Source organism: Asterias rubens, chromosome 2, assembly GCF_902459465.1.
Source record: "Asterias rubens chromosome 2, eAstRub1.3, whole genome shotgun sequence".
Taxonomy (NCBI): domain Eukaryota; kingdom Metazoa; phylum Echinodermata; class Asteroidea; order Forcipulatida; family Asteriidae; genus Asterias; species Asterias rubens.
The window spans coordinates 18,251,198-18,267,509 of record NC_047063.1 but is presented as its reverse complement, the minus strand read 5'-3'; the positions used below and the strand labels follow the sequence as shown (position 1 = coordinate 18,267,509).

At 40.4% G+C, this 16,312-nt stretch overlaps 1 protein-coding gene across 1 annotated transcript; it reads left to right on the top strand.

Annotated features, from left to right (window-relative positions):
- Positions 1 to 4,103: 4,103 nt before the first annotated feature.
- Positions 4,104 to 10,897, top strand: LOC117306984 (m7GpppX diphosphatase-like). Its single transcript, XM_033791596.1, has 4 exons — positions 4,104 to 4,476; positions 8,334 to 8,479; positions 9,393 to 9,620; positions 10,471 to 10,897. The coding sequence occupies exons 1-4, from the start codon at positions 4,107 to 4,109 to the stop codon at positions 10,756 to 10,758; spliced, it is 1,032 nt and encodes a 343-aa protein (XP_033647487.1). The 5' UTR covers positions 4,104 to 4,106; the 3' UTR covers positions 10,759 to 10,897.
- The last annotated feature ends 5,415 nt before the right edge of the window (positions 10,898 to 16,312 follow it).

Below are 16,312 nucleotides of genomic sequence, written 5' to 3'. Positions count from 1 at the left end.
TCACACAGACGTTTGTTTACAAAGACTGTCATTTGCGCCTGTCCGAGTTTTTCCGCACTAAGCAGAGATTCTTGAATCACAGGCGTGACCACATCCTTGGTGATTATGTTCTGCAATGTGCCACCGCCATCTTGAAACACACCATGCTGTTTCATTGATACAACAAGTCTGCCTTCATCAGAGTCATCTTTCTCCATCCTGCATTTGGTGCACTCATTATGTGTGTACTCATCGTCTTCATCGTCCATTGTCAGGCTCCGCAATGTTTTTGTCTGAGAAGCTATGACTGTTCTCAGATTGTATGACAATGTCCATCTACTGAGTGCGGATGCTATTCTCGTGATACCTACTAGGCCTCCACTCTTTTTTCCTGTAGCGTTTAGCCATTCCGTACTTTGGTCGGCTGAAACCTGATTGAAGCGTCGATTGGCCCGTTTTACTACAAAGTTGCCTTCTTGGAACTCATGGAGGACTTCTGGTGGGAGAACCGACATCTCAGCCAAGTATACAGTACCCCACCTGGCGTAGTTAACGTGATCGTACCTGAAGAGGAATGGCAGCATACGCTTGAAGGCGTATAGGTGGAGATCCCAAGATCCATCACGTTGCGCTCTTGTGAAGCAGAGTAGGATGCTGACCATGGTCATATAGTTCCACCAGAATTCAGCATTCGGGTCATCAACTGCAAGAGCTGCCGGGAACTTTTTCATGGGCTGCTGAAATCTGTCGGTTGTCAGTTTGTTTACTATCTGTGCAATGTGGTCAGTGTCTATGGTTGTGCAGACATTTGAGAGTTCGTCTCTCAGGGTAACATCAACTCCATCTAGGTACGTATAAAGCCGTGGGAGGAGTAGTTGCCAAAGTGCCTGAAGGGTAAGTTTATGTGTCCTGATGGCACGTGCGTACCCCTTTCCTTTCATGACATTCTGCGCAGCATTGGCTCCCAAAAGATCACACCCTACCCACAGCTCACTCAGGCCAGACTCACTCATGTGTCGCCCTATTACACCAAGAAAGTTCATGGCAATGTGAAGTCCTCCCAGGCAAGGTATAAGCACATCCTTGTACTCTTCTACTGACCATTTCAATTCAAGCAGCTTTGGGTAGAGTGCCTCGTCCACTGTCAGTACAACATGCTTTTGTTCCATCGATTTGGCCACATGAAGCACTCGCTTGACAACTGTGTTCAATGTTTCGAGTTCAGATGCAGGATTCTGTATGATAGGTAGGTACCCAACTGTAGTTTTCTCAGGGTTAACAGTGCTTGCCTTTTGATTGTACAATGTCCAGGAAGGCATTGGTTTGTGAGATGACCGGGATAAGATGAACGCCATGTCAGTTGCGTGCGCATTCTGTGCTGAAAGACAATCCTCAGATGACTGTGTGAAACAATCGGCTGCAATCAAACCGCTGAATTGACGCTCCGTAATTCCTCTGTTTGATGCAGGTATGAGGTCAGTCATTGCCTCAGGGATTTGGATTGCTCCTGTCTTAGAAATATCTATTCCATTGAGGATATCATCTTCAGGTGGACCACGTTGCCAGGCGGCCACTTGAGTGGCATGGAAGGTTCCTTTTCCATCCAGAGTGTATTCATTAATGTCCACGTTGTCTGTTGAGAAATAGACGTAGCGTCCCTTTACCAGATTTTGGGGAACAACGGAACCATCGTCATCTATGGTTTCTAATGTCTTCTTTGCCAGGGCAGTGTCAAGTTTGATTACGTCTCGATAACTCATGACATGACCTGCGTTGTGAAACATGTTCACCAGCTCTTTCGAACGTGTAGCTTGATGAAGGGTACTGGCCAACCCTAAATGCTTCGGAGTGAGGAACTTGTCTCCATTGGCTGTGTACATAAGATCCTGAGCAATGCTGATGATTCTAAGCCGCCGTCTGGCTTCATTCTTATCATCGTCCAGTTCATCCTCCTCCAGTAGACGCTGACCACCTAGTAACAAGTTCAGAAACATATACAGGCTATCGGGTATGCTGTTTATTGCCCTGTCTTCGCTGATGTCTATCCCTTCTGGCTTGGGATGTGACAACATGTCACCACGGATTTGCAATGCCACGTGAACCATGGTCAAGAATGTATCAGTATCTTCTTGTTCTAATGACGGGATGAGTTTATCGGTGATGCTGTCTTTTACCATCGCTGATACTGGAATATGCCGAAATTTTGTCGGAACCAATACAGTACGAGGCTCATTTCTAGGCTGATCATGCAGTACAACAACTTCAAATAAGCCCTCAAGACGGTCGGCTATTTTGTCCTTGAATGTGTTCCTTCGACTGAGAAATGAAGGTGGTATATCTATCTGAGCATTACTAGCTATTGTGCAGTATCTTTCCCACACATTTACGAGATCCAGTATATCACCTTGCTCTGCTGATTGTTCAAGTTCTTGGCAAAGCCACGCTAGCGTAATATCTGAGCTCTGGGGTGATATATTTGCTATGCGCTTGGTCCTACGTTCGAACTGGACAATGCAACTTCTGTGATATGTTCCTTCTGCAGCAGTAAGATCATTCACACAAGCTAGTTGAACTCTTAAGATTTGGTCATACTTTGCTGCTTCCAATATTCTTCTGCTGACTTTCATTTCTTGTATGAGATGAAGCGTTTCACTTTGAGCCTTTTGACAAAAAATACACTGCCTCCAATCTATCTGAGGCGTTTTGCTCCGTAAGCTAACATTTTGCTGATGAGTTGATGTGGAAGCAGACGAACATTGGTTGTTAATTTCCTTCAAAGCAGCATTCCTTAACCTTTCAACTTTACATTTACTCATGTAACTAGACCGGCAGTCCTTATGCCACAAGAATGGTGGAGGTGAGTCTGTACGGAAAATTCCAGTAAGACGATCAGTTGCTTCACGGAAATTGTCATTGCTTAATTTTGACCGGAGTTGCCTTATAGTATTGACTGAAGGAAGACCATCACTGCTTACAGTCATTAGCTTTTGCTTACTAGCTTGCTGGCATATCATGCATAATTTGGGATCCAGTAACACTGGTCTTTTTCGAGGGCGTTCTGTGCTTTCAGCCATTTTTACTGATGATTTTTACTGTCAGTTACTGATGATAGATTAATTCAGACACTCTGCAACAACAAGAGTTGGCAATACAACATGTAGTAATACAATGTAATACTAAGTATTACAGAGTAAACTAATATTACAAAGTAATACAAATCAATCTAAACCAGGCCAACAAAAGAAAGAAAGGAAGTCAGCCGATGGAAGTGTGGCCTGGAATAATAATGTACAACAACTAATGGTGTTTTCTGATCCATTACATGTACATCACTTATTTTATTTTATTTTATTACGGCGTATTTGATAATACAATAATATCTGCAATTCAAATTGCAAAGTTGGTAAGTCAATTATTCCACAACATAATTGTTTGCCAAAAAGACACCTGAAAGGTAGGTAAATTATCCCTGGATACTTAGGATTTACATACTGGAGTTTTTTATTTTATTTTTATTTTATTTAAATTTTTAACAAAAAAACACATTGTTTTGCATTAAATATGAGTTTTAATCAATTTCTTTATATTTTATTGTAAAATTGTTGATTGCATTGGATTCCCCATACATGATAACCTACAGAAGGACATTTAATTTAAGTTTCTACCTTGTTTAGTAAAAAAGATGTGCACATAAATGTATTTTAACACGTCAGTGGCGGCCATCTTGGATTTTGGGATTTTGAGGCATTATGGGACATTTTTGAGCTTGGCATACAACAAATTCGAGCTCAGCACCCCTCAATACCCCTAAAAAACTTGTATGCCATAAATTAACACAATTTGCCTTCAGGGTTGATTTTTTTTGAAAATTTACCCAGTCTAATCACAGACGTATTCAGATTCCCTATGCTTAGCTGATTTTTTTGCAGATTAAACAGCCCAGTGAAACTTAAAGTTGTACACCTTACATTAAGGTTTCCTTCTTCTATGAAAAAAAACCAAGAATACACAGTTGCAATGATCATGATCAATCAAAGTTATCTTGCTCGAGGAAAGACTACGTGTTTTATTCAGAGGAACCTACTAATCACGTAAACCCCATCGACTTGGGGTAGGTTTTATACAAAATGGCTGCGCCCATGGAAGAAGTCGGTAAGGCAAAGCTCACATCAAACAGCACTTCTTCCGAAGAACCTGTCACTAAAAAACAGAAGATAGACAACGGGAAGGGAAATAACGCAAATAAGACACTAAACAACTTCCAAGGATTTCAAGTATCCCAAATCATCTCGGAAGATGCTAAAAATAAGACCGTGTTTCTGCACGGGAAGTTTGAAGGCAGCGACGAGTGTGCGGTTGTGCTGTTGGAGAAGACACCATTTCGAGAGCAAGAACTGGGTGCTCTACTCTCCGTGGATACGAGTTTGACGCTGAATCTGCAGAATGATATTTACAGTGTTTATGTCGGCCAACCTGATCAAAAGTCATGCACAAATGGTTAGTTGAATCATGGAGGTGGATGGAATAACTACTAAAAAGTTTCATTATTATTATTATATTAATTTAAATTTAATAATTATTAAAATAACAATTTGAATTTTTAATAAAATCTTCTATTTCAATTGTCTTACTCTTATGTGTTATGTTTCCTTTAGATGATTTGCCGACTATAATCCAGATTCAGAATGTATTATACCCATAAGAATAACTTTCCGTATGGCGCCACCACTTTTTCACTCATTTTTACAAAAAGGGATATCTAACTGAGTTAAATTAGATATTATAATATTTAATGAATAGGGTAGATGGCCTTAGCTTTCGATCCAATCCGGACCTTCTTCAGAGGCATAAAACAAGTACAAACAAATACATATCCATTTATAGAAAAAGAGAGGGGGAAAGGGATTAAGGAAAGGATCCAGAAAGAAGCGGGAAAATAACAGCCAATCAAAGTTTCTATTTCAGAAACAATATTGGTGGCTATGAACCAATAGGAGTGAAGTGGCGAGGACAAAGGATGTTTAGAATGAAAGGATGGGTTACTGGACCATAAAAGTGGTGAATGTATTGTTCGACAACAATGCAGGGAGACATGAAAGGGTAGGATTAGAGAGCAAGTTGCATCATGATGCAACTAACAATGGTCAATTAACAAGAATAGCAAGATCAAAGGCATGATGATTTTAAAAATAGGTATGAGGGACCTGTGGAAAATAAAGGGGAGGGGGTTACTTACATCAGATAGTAGCAGTGATGAATTTATAAAAACAACTTTAAACAAGATTAATTTATACTTTATGTACAGAATATATACAACATATATGTTCTTAGGCAGAAGTGAAGTGGAGGGTAATGAGAAGTTATTTAACACCAGTGTTAATGTTAAGTCCAAAGGGTTTGACTGTCTTGAGTTGGTGAATCCAGTGTGATTCTCTATGCTTGCGGTGTGTGTCATCACCATTGCAAGCTTCAATCACCAGAAGTTCAACATCAATGACACTATGATTGGGGCTGTTGAAGTGGATAGAGACTGGGTACGGTTTCTTAGTCTTTATGGAAGAGACATGATTCGCAAAGCGAAGACTAAGTTTGGTCTTAGTCTCTCCAACATATTGTAGCCCACATCTCTTACATGATATGACATAGACTACATTAGACGTGCTGCATTCGGAGTTGGTCTTGATGTTGTATGAAGAGCCAGTGGTATGACTCTTCACCTTAAGTGAGGGCTTAATGTGTAGACACGTTTTGCATTTGGAACGGGTACATTTGTGACAGCCCAGTATATCTGTCGGGGGTTGTGTTTGGACTGTACCTGGGGGAAGTTTGGCCCTGACTAGTATGTCACCAAGGTTCTTAGGGCGGCGGAATGCAACCATGGGAACCTCAGGGATTGCTGAGTGTAACCTGCTGGAGGAGTGAAGTATAGGCATGTTATTATTGAGAATTGAGGGAAGTTTGGGTAGTTTGGGGTGGAAGGTGGTGACCAAAGCAACTCTATTGGTAGGAGCTTTTTTAGCTCCCGTGTTAGTAAACAGAGTATGACGAGGTATGTTGAGAGCCCTGTTGATAGCAAGTTGGACCCTACGTTCGCTGTGTCTCCTAGATACAAAGTGTTTCCTTAGCTCTGATGAGCGCCTCTTGTACAGGGTATCTGTGGAACAGATACGCCTGATACGTAAGGCCTGACTGTAAGCAATTGCCTTCTTACAGTGACTAGGGTGACAGCTATTGGAGAGAAGGTACTGGTGGGTGTCGGTGGGTTTACTGTTAACATCTGTGACAAGGCCATTAGGAGACTTGGTTATTGTCACATCTAGAAAGTTCACACTGGTGAGAGATTGTTCGGTAGTGAACTTTATGGTGGGGTGAAATGAGTTGATATGGTCAATAAACTCGTCCAAGCTGTCTTGGTCACCACCCCAGATGGAGAAAATATCATCAGTAAATCTCCACCAAACTAGTGGTTGGTTGGGGGCGGAGGACAGGAGTCTGTCCTCCAACTGAGACATGAATAGGTTAGCATATGAGGGTGCCATTTTGGTACCCATGGCAGTACCCTGTACCTGTAGAAAATGCCTGTCAGAAAATGTGAAATTATTCTTCATTAGAATGTGGCTCATGAGTTCCTTAATATGACTCACTGAGGGGCGGGACTGATTACTAGCATTGAGGGTAGAGACACATGCACTCAAGCCTTCATGATGGGGTATGTTAGTATACAGTGATGAAACATCAAAAGTAACGAAAATAGCAGAGTCAGGTATTTAGTGCTTGACCTCATCTAGTTTGTGGAGAAAGTCTATCCTTGATGAAGGAAGGAATACGGCAGACTAAGGGTTTGAGGAAGCTATCAACAAACTCAGAAATGTGCTCTGTGGGGCTACCATTCCCAGATACAATAGGTCTCCGCGGGTTATTGGGCTTGTGTATCTTAGGTAGAAGGTAGAACCTTGCTGTACGGGGGTCATGTGGGAGGAGATAGTTAAATGTATCTTTCTCAATACCATTGGCATTATAAATTCTAACCAGGGTGTCACTGATATCTTGGGAGAAAGATTCAGTGGGATCAGTGGCACATTCAATGTAATGATCAGTGTTACTGAGCTGTCTAAGGCCCTCAGCAATGTAGTCATGTGTGTTCATGACTACAACTGCGGACCCCTTGTCAGCCCGTTTAATCACTATGTCTGGTGATTGGCGGAGTTGTGTAAGGGCGTGCCGCTCATCTTGGGGGAGGTTATTGGGAGAAGGGGTACTAGGGGCCTTAAGAACCTCGGAGTTAACCGAATTGATGTATGTCTCTAGAGACACATCTCGGTTCTTAGGGGGTACCCAAGTACTCTTTTCCCTGAAGCGGTTGCGGGGAATAGGTTGGGTCTCCACAGATGACTCGTCATCCATGGAGGGCTCTACATGAAAGTATTCACGTAGGCGTAACCTACGATTGAATTGGGCCATGTCCTGTTGGAAAAGAAGTTGGTTAGGTTCTCTGGGTGTGGGGCAAAACTTAAGACCCCTTGAGAGGAGTTTAACCTGTGGGTCAGTAAGGACCATGTCAGACAGGTTAACTACAGTATTGGTCTCTGGCGACCTAACAGTAGGAGGAGCAATGGTGGCTCTCTTACTGTGGAAACGTCTATGGGTGTGTTTCTTATGGTTAGCCTGGACATTCATACGTTTCTTGTTGTGTGTGTCCATTAGGGTGGACCTTAAGTGTTTGACGTTACATAGTATGGTATCTTCAAACTCTTCAATAGAGCATGACTCCTGGAGTTGAGACTCAGTGTCAGATATTATAATATTTCTTATCTAATGAAAAAGTGGTGGCGCCATACAGAAATTTTTCCCACTATAAATGCAGGACTGGAATTTCACAGACCCAGTATATGGAGGTACTTTGAAATCTGGAGCCCCCCCCCAACACACGCCCACACACACACATGCATACAAACATGAAGTTGAAAGTGCCATGTTGGTGGGAAGTGCCTTGACGCTCTCAAAAGTTTTACATAACGACTATTTCAAAGATGTTCCAACGAAAGTGTCCTATATTTAGCTAAAATATAAAAGGGGCCTGTTCAAATCAAGAAAGTGGGTATGTTAGACTGTGTAGAAAGTTGCTGCGTGCGTATCTGGTCTTTACTTTTAAAATATACAAGTTGTAAAAAAATTTCTGGTCCAGTTATTATTTCATGCTACAACAACTCTTCATTCTTGTTGATTTTTCCCCTGAATTCAAGCCCTGATATGGTAGGACTGATCGATGCAACATTAACCAAACTGTAATAGTAATATTATTCATAGTCTAAATAACCAAGTAACAGGGGCAATGTTAACTTTTGTTTTTATAGAAATAAAAACCACTGTGATATACCCAGCGACCGATCGTCATATAGCCAAGTATACAAAGCAGGAGATTACTCTAGTTGAAGAAACATGGGAAGACTACCGCAGAATTACTTTACCATTCCTTGAGGAACAGACCTTCAAAATACAGGTAAAAAAATGTCATAGTTGAAAATAAACTAGATCAGGGCCCAATTTCATGGCTCTGCTTACCGCCGAATTCTGCGCTTACGATCATGATTCCCTGCTTACGTGCAAGCGTCGAATTTCTGCGCTAGCCTTGTAAGCGTAGAATGCCTAGTAACGTGGAGTAAGTTGGCAGTCTTCCTAGTATTTCATCTATCGTTATCTTCCAGTACGCGCTAATCCACCAATCAGAAGCTAGAACTACTAGGGGGATAAAAACATATATACTACATCCTCTGTTTTATATCCTACTTCCTCTGTTTGTATTACACAGTGCGTATTGTGAATGTCGTTGTGTCACGCTCTGTATACAGACAGTACAAAAATTACATTCTAAACTTGTGCGCGTGCATGCTGTTCGTCGCAAAATAACGATCTGAAATGTTAAACTTTGCGCGTTGCAAGTGAGACTGGAAGATAAATACGTTACCACACGAGCGCGATTGTAATACAAACAAATATAGCGCTTCTGCGTCCCATATCCAACAAGGGCTGCGCCAGTCAGGAGCCATTCAACGTGTAACTGCCATTTAGTCAGGGATCACACTAAGTTTATGATACAACATGGTAAATAGCAGCAGAAGGATAACCTTTAAGTAAAAATTCAACTTTCTATTTGTCAACATTACGTAAATAAATTATGTAAATAAGTTTGTCTTACATTTTCACCATAGCCACATACCTTGTAGAAAAATCAATTAGCGCTTTGAGACTGCCTCAAGTGTGATAATGGGCTATATAAGAACTCTATTGTATACACTAATTTTATGATAATTACATAATACACTGTTGAAATCATTAACTTTGTTTTCTTGTTGAAATCGTTAAGTGGAAAGCCTGAATAAATAATAATAACAATTAATGTTTCTTCTAAACAGTGGGTTTACAACATTCTTGAGAAGACAGCCGAGGAGGTGAAGCGTATCGTTTGCGAGGATCCAGATCCACACGATGGTTTCGTCTTACTCCCTGACATGAAGTGGGATCGGAAGCAAATGGAAAATCTCTACTTGGTCGCTATCTGTCATCGGAGGGGCATTAAGAGCCTGAGAGACCTCAACCAATCACATCTACCACTGCTGAGGAATATACGAGACAAGTGCCAGGTTGGTTTTCTGTTGACATACATGTAGATACAAGATGTTCTTTATTGTTGGTTTTTCATCGCATTGGAACTCCTTGCCTGGTGCATGTTTCCCTTTACCTTACAATCTAGACTGTTACAAGAGGAATTTTCAATTCCTAAATTTAGCTCCCTCGTGTAATATTTTCATCTTAATTTTTTAAGTTTTAATTTTAAATCATTTAAAGACACACGCAGCTCTGAGTTACATACACCCTGTGTGGATATTCATTTTCTTGTAACACGAGCGTCAACACTAGTGAAAACACTGTGTGGACGTGTGTAAGTCCACATAGTGTTTCAAAACCCTGCTTTGTGTGGAACTCTTTTTTCTCTTTGCTCCACACTTAATGTGCAATGCTTGCCCACTTATTAGTATTTTTTTTTTAATCATCTTTTTTTTTCTGGGATGTTCTATCTAGAGGTTTAAATCTTGTCATACTGCTGTGATATTATATGACATTGAGCTTTTTAAAGGCAGTGGACACTATTTGTAATCACTCAAAATAATTATCAGCATAAAACCTTTCTTGGTAACGAGTTGTGTGGAGAGGTTGATGGTAAAAACTATTGTGAGAAACTGGTCCCTCTGAGGTAATGTAGTTTTCGAGAAAGGAGCAATTTTCCACGAATTCGATTTTGTGACAAGGGTGTTTTTTCTTTCATTATTATCTCGCAACATCAACGACTGATTGCGCTCAAATTTTCACAGGTTTGTTATTTTATGCATATGTTGAGATACACCAACTGTGAAGACTAGTCTTTGACAATTACCATTAGTGTACAGTGTCTATAAGACTTTAATATTCTTTTTCATTTTGTTTTCATTTCAGCAAGCCATCATGGACAATTACTCCATCCCCGCCGATCAGCTCAGGGTATATTTTCACTACCAGCCATCCTACTACCATCTCCATGTACACTTCACTCATCTGAAGTTTGATGCCATGGGTTCCAATGTCACCAAGGCACATCTCTTGTCGGACGTCATCGAGAACATCGAGCTGATGTCAGATTATTATCAGAAGAAGACGCTGAGTTTTATTCTCAGGGAGAAGGACGGACTTCTGGCTCGATTTAAAGAAAAAAACGGAGAGCAAATCGCTTCAGACTCAAACTAGAGATTGGGGGGTCAAATATTTTTGTTACAAACCTTTTCTTAAATCGTTGCAGTACATGCTGCTAAAATATGGGGTTCAAACTGCCTCTAGCCACCGGGCAATCTCTGTGGTCTAGTTGGTTAAACACTGCTCTAGAATTACCAAGGTCATAGGTTTCAATCCCACCCAAGTAACATGCCTGTGATTTTTTTTTTCACAGAGATGGGCACCATGCTAACACACATCAGCGCATATGGGTAAAACCAAATTTCACAACCTCTTTCAAAATGTAAAAAACCAGGAGGAAACTTGTCTCAATCATGTTTAAAACTCTTTTGGGGGAAGCGTTGGTTCTGAAATTAGCCTATGGTGTCTCAATCATTTCGAAGAAGTATACTCTACTCTTCCGCAGGAGAACACTGGACTGCTGATGATGCTGAGTTTTTAAGTAGGACTGGAGGGATGTCAGTTGGGCAGGAAGGTCAAAGCTGTCCTAGACAGGTGATGCATATGAGAATTGGGGGGGGGGTAGATTAATAACATAAAATGTATAATGAACAGCATTATAAACTTTTTATATTGAATTTTTAAAACTGTATCTATGATATAGACCATGTGACCTTTGCTTACAATAAGTGTGACCTTATACATTCTTTAGCTTTTCTGGCAGGCAAGATACTGCACAGTGAGGTCATATAGGAAAGTTGACATTTTGTGTCATAATTTCCACATAAATGCCCCCTTTTCTCATACAAAAAGTAAATAAGGATTAGACAGTGCAATCTCCATAAAAAATAAGATTTTATGTTTTCTTCCATTGAGCTGTGTACAAATCCTGCCTGCAGGAAGTCCATGCTTGGTGGCTCTTTTGTAAACATGTGAAGTCACAGGTCACATCGTCTATATACTATCTGGGAATGCCCATTTGTATACCACTTGAAAAGTGTGTACTGTGTAATGTCTCCTTATTTGTTGTTCATTTTGCGTCTCTTAGTTACTTGTTATTAATTGAGCACATCTTGCTCAGAAACAAAGGTATAGTTCACAGTCTTGAGTAAAGACTAACCAACCAAAGGCACTGTGAATTTGTTAGATGTAGTATCAACAAACAAGGTCAAGAAGCTTGTGTTAAAGGTATGGTGCAATGTTATTTGGGAGCACATATTCTTTACAATTCTTGAGTAAAAGAAATGTATTATTTTTGTCTTCATGAAATAAACAGGTATGGAATACCGTTTTGTAAACTTATGGTTTTTCTCCCAGTTTTTTCCAATCAGTTAACAGCAGGGCCCATTTTTACAGAGCATGCTGGCATGTAACTACCTCCATGCACAGAGCTGCAAAAGCACACGATTGAGCTTAGCACAAAGTTCAGTTAAACACTTTTGACAACTTATATAAAAAATTGCTTGGGGACCGGGCTGTGGAAATGATATGCTTATGTGTAAAGAAAAATACTAGGCCCACTCCGATTCAATGGTTTGGCTTCAAGGCAATGCATACAAATCAGTACATGTATAACCATTTGGCGTATAACAAACTTTGACATCCAAATCGTAGATGTCGTCAATACTGTGGACGTGACCCTTTAAAGGCAGTGGACACTATTGGTAATTACTCAAAACAATTATCAGCATAAAACCTTACTTGGTAACGAGTAATGGGGAGAGGTTGGTAGTATAAAACATTGTGAGAAACGGCTCCCTCTGAAGTAACGTAGTTTTCGAGAAAGAAGTAATTTTCCACGAACTTGATTTCGAGACCTCGGGTTTAGAATTTGAGGTTTCGAAATCAAGCATCTGAAAGCACACAACTTCGTGTGACAAGGGTGTTTTTAATTTCATTCATATCTCGCAACTTCGACGACCAATTGGGCTCAAATTTTCACAAGTTTGTATTTATATGCATTATGATGAAGTACACCAAGTGAGAAGGCTGGTCTTTAACAATTACCAATAGTGTCCACTGTCTTTAAAGCAATGTTTATGCTCAGTAGGCCTACCCGCTTTGGGGAGGTCTGTGGTTACATCGAGCGGTTGGAAGTCATAAGGTCAAACCCAATGCATGTAATAAGACACGTTGGATAAGACGAAGGTGACAGTCCTCATTTTAGCGTTGCCAGAATCCATTGAGGAATATCCAAGCATTTGGTCCGGCCTCTTTGCTGTGTGATGAATCTGAAGTTGGGGAATTGTTAACTCTAAGCTTGCTCTATATAATATGGTTGAATCGTGTATGCTTTGATTTGTGGGAAAACAAGCTGTGTATTTCTGTCCCTTCTTCGTTTTCAACACTGAACAGGGTGAGTGTAACCATAGTTATTGCTCCATGGTATAACTGCTTTTGTGGTGGATCGGTTTCGAGAACATCGTGCGTCGACCGTTTGTTCTTTATTTTGCTGCTTCCCCCGGTGCGTCTACCGTCAGGTCTGTTCTTTTATTCTGCTGCTTTTCCAACTGAGATCAAACTGCAGTTTGAGTCCCATTTCGTCTCTCCAAGGGTTAATTCTTTCCTCCCTTTTTTGCTGAACCCCAAACATTGCGATTGTTGGGTCTATGTATGCAAACAATAATTTATTAGTGACTTCATAAGGCAAAATATTTGAAACCAATTCGATTGTTTTAATCCTATATAAAAATGTAGATGAACCAACATGTGCACATTTCACTTTAAAGGCAGTGGACACTATTGGTAATTACTCAAAATAATTATTAGCATAAAACTCTACTTGGTAACGAGTAATGGGGAGAGGTTGATAGTATACAAAAAAAATTGTGAGAAACGGCTCTCTCTGAAGTGGGGTAGTTTTCGAGAAAGAAGTAATTTTCCACGAATTTGATTTCGAGACCTCAGATTTAGAATTTGAGGTCTCGAAATCAAGCATCTGAAAGCACACAACTTTGTGTGACAATGGTGTTTTTTTCCTTTCATATCTCTCAACTTCGACGACCAATTGAGCTCAAATGTTTACAGGTTTGTTATTTTATGCATTTTATTTCGAGATACACAAGCTGAGAAGACTGGTCTTTGACAATTACCAATAGTGTCCAGTGTCTTTAAAAGGGTGATCGCGTATAGTACATTTGAAAAAATGCCGAAAAAACGGAGCGAATGTCCTAGCAAGAAGATAGAAATACATACTCCGAGAAACTTTGCGCTTCTCAGAAAGTTGTTATTTAGTTGTAACCAAACGTATACAATCCCTTTGATCATTCATAGAGTAGAGCTAGGATTGATCATTGTAGCGCTCGAAATCCGTCCTTATAGACGCTCATTGCACCCTCGCTGTGCCATTTGTTTCATCTTAGCTCCCTTTATGAGGGGGCCGGGTACAGCCTGTGCTGCCTTATGGTATGGCACACCAAGTTGCCTTTGATCGGGCGAGTTGGTTACTTAGACCATTTTCATATTAATTTTCATAGACCCAAAAACCACATTTATTTTCACCAGGCCTTGCAAGACAAACACATAAAAACTAATACGTAACCCATCTTGCTAATAGACACGGGCCTTGAAACACGTCTATCAAATCAATATCAATAAGAGCAAACAATTTAATTAAGAGTTAATTAATGAAGGACTAAATGAACCTAAAGCACGTGCCGGTGTCAGATGCAATCGTGTCCGCCATACAATACTGTCCGCTCCGGACACTTTTGCATATGCAATCGGGTCCGGGGCTATGCAAAAACCGTCCGGCGGACATGTACACGACTGTACGTAAGTGCGCGTATTGCAAGCGTGCATGCACTGATCCTACGTACGTATATGCAGCATGAATATTCCCATGTTTTATGATTAAAGCGAATACCCAACGGCCGAACATTCTCCATGTCATTCATGACATGCATTTAGCTTTTAAAACAAATGGCGAACGTGTTCCGTCGACCAAGGGTGTTTAATTTACTGCAAAGGATGGTTTTGCACGGGGCGGACACACCTGCATATGCAAACGTGTCCGGGCGGACACAATTGCATGGGCGGACACAATTGCATTATGCAGCAGCGTTTGGGCGGACACGATTGCATATGCAAAACTGTCCGGCACACATTATTGCATATGCAATACTGTCCTCCGGATAGTATTGTCATGGAGATATACTCCATGGTATTGAACAGAGGACATACTTGCATGCGACACCGGGCTGCTAGTTTGAAAAGAATGACCGTTGACGCCAGCTTAATAATGACATCATGGCACTTGGATCTGTTTTCCCCAACAAGTTATTCTGATGCCTGCTTTTGGTACCAATAATGTACAGTTTCCATTCATTGTTGGTCTACAATGCCATAAGCTGTACACGTTCCCTAGACACCATGAATGGTGTAGATTTGGATGACTGATCACTTCTTTGTCACCGTGTATTGTGGAGTTTGGCAGAGAGGCTGAACGGTGAATCCAACCGTATCTTATCCACCGCTAATCACGCTAAAGATTCGTTAACTTGTCAGTTTCATCATGGAGGAAGTCTACCCTTCCATGTCTACCTTCATGGATTCATACACTTTTAGGGTCAACATGACTAGTATTCATTGACAGGACTTGATACAAAACGAAACACGGTCGCAGATAACCATTCACCCTTTTGATGGAAAAGATCTATGTCAGTAAATACTGATTAAATTCTTTAACTCGAGCACTGACCTAAATAACATGTGGACAAACTATGCGAGGTCGACAGGGTGCAGCTATACGACTGTGTTTTGTAAACACTGGCTTAAAACCGCTCTAGCTTTATTGTAACGAAGTGCAACCGATGGCTTCTGTAAAGGTGAGTCTGTGTGAATTTTGCACGCGGAAGAAAATAAGTTATTTTGAATAAATTGTTAATAAGATTGTATTTTTTCACCATGGAGGAAAAGTTCGAATTTTCCTCCATGTTTTCACACAGTTCAAATATTCATTCATTGTTCTCGATGCTCGTTGGTGTAGATGTTGGAGCTCAATGGTCTAGCTTCGGCCTCAAAGTGCTATTGTTGTGTTGTTGCTGTTGTTATTGATGTTACATTCAGTCGATTTCTACCTCCATGGTTAGAGCTATAAAACAAAATACCGTATACCGTTTAAAGCACCTCAATTAAACCACCAACATGCAGTTGACTAAACGACAACATTTATTATTTTGGAAGTAACGATTTGTCATGCTATTTTGAGGTCTTAGTTGAAAAATTGTGCCTACTGATTTGTCGATGTCTTGCTCTAAAGTCAGTGTTACATTCGACATCACTTTGCCCATACACTGCAAAAACCGGGGTGTTAAAACCGACAGCATAGGTTTTGTCACACATAAAAACCGACATTTTACACTTTAAATGTGTTAAAATTACACTCATTTCTGTTCACAGAATTACATTGGTGTTATTTTAACATCACAATTATAGTAAAGGCACTGAACACAATTGGTAATTGTCAAAAACCAGTCTTCTCACTTGGTGTATCCCAACATTTAAGCATAAAATAAAAATTAGCCTGTGAAAACTTGGTCTCAATTGGCCATCGAATTTGGACGAATTTGTGTGCTTTCGGTTAGGAATAAAATACTTCTTAGTCTTTTAATATTTTACTAAGAAATTA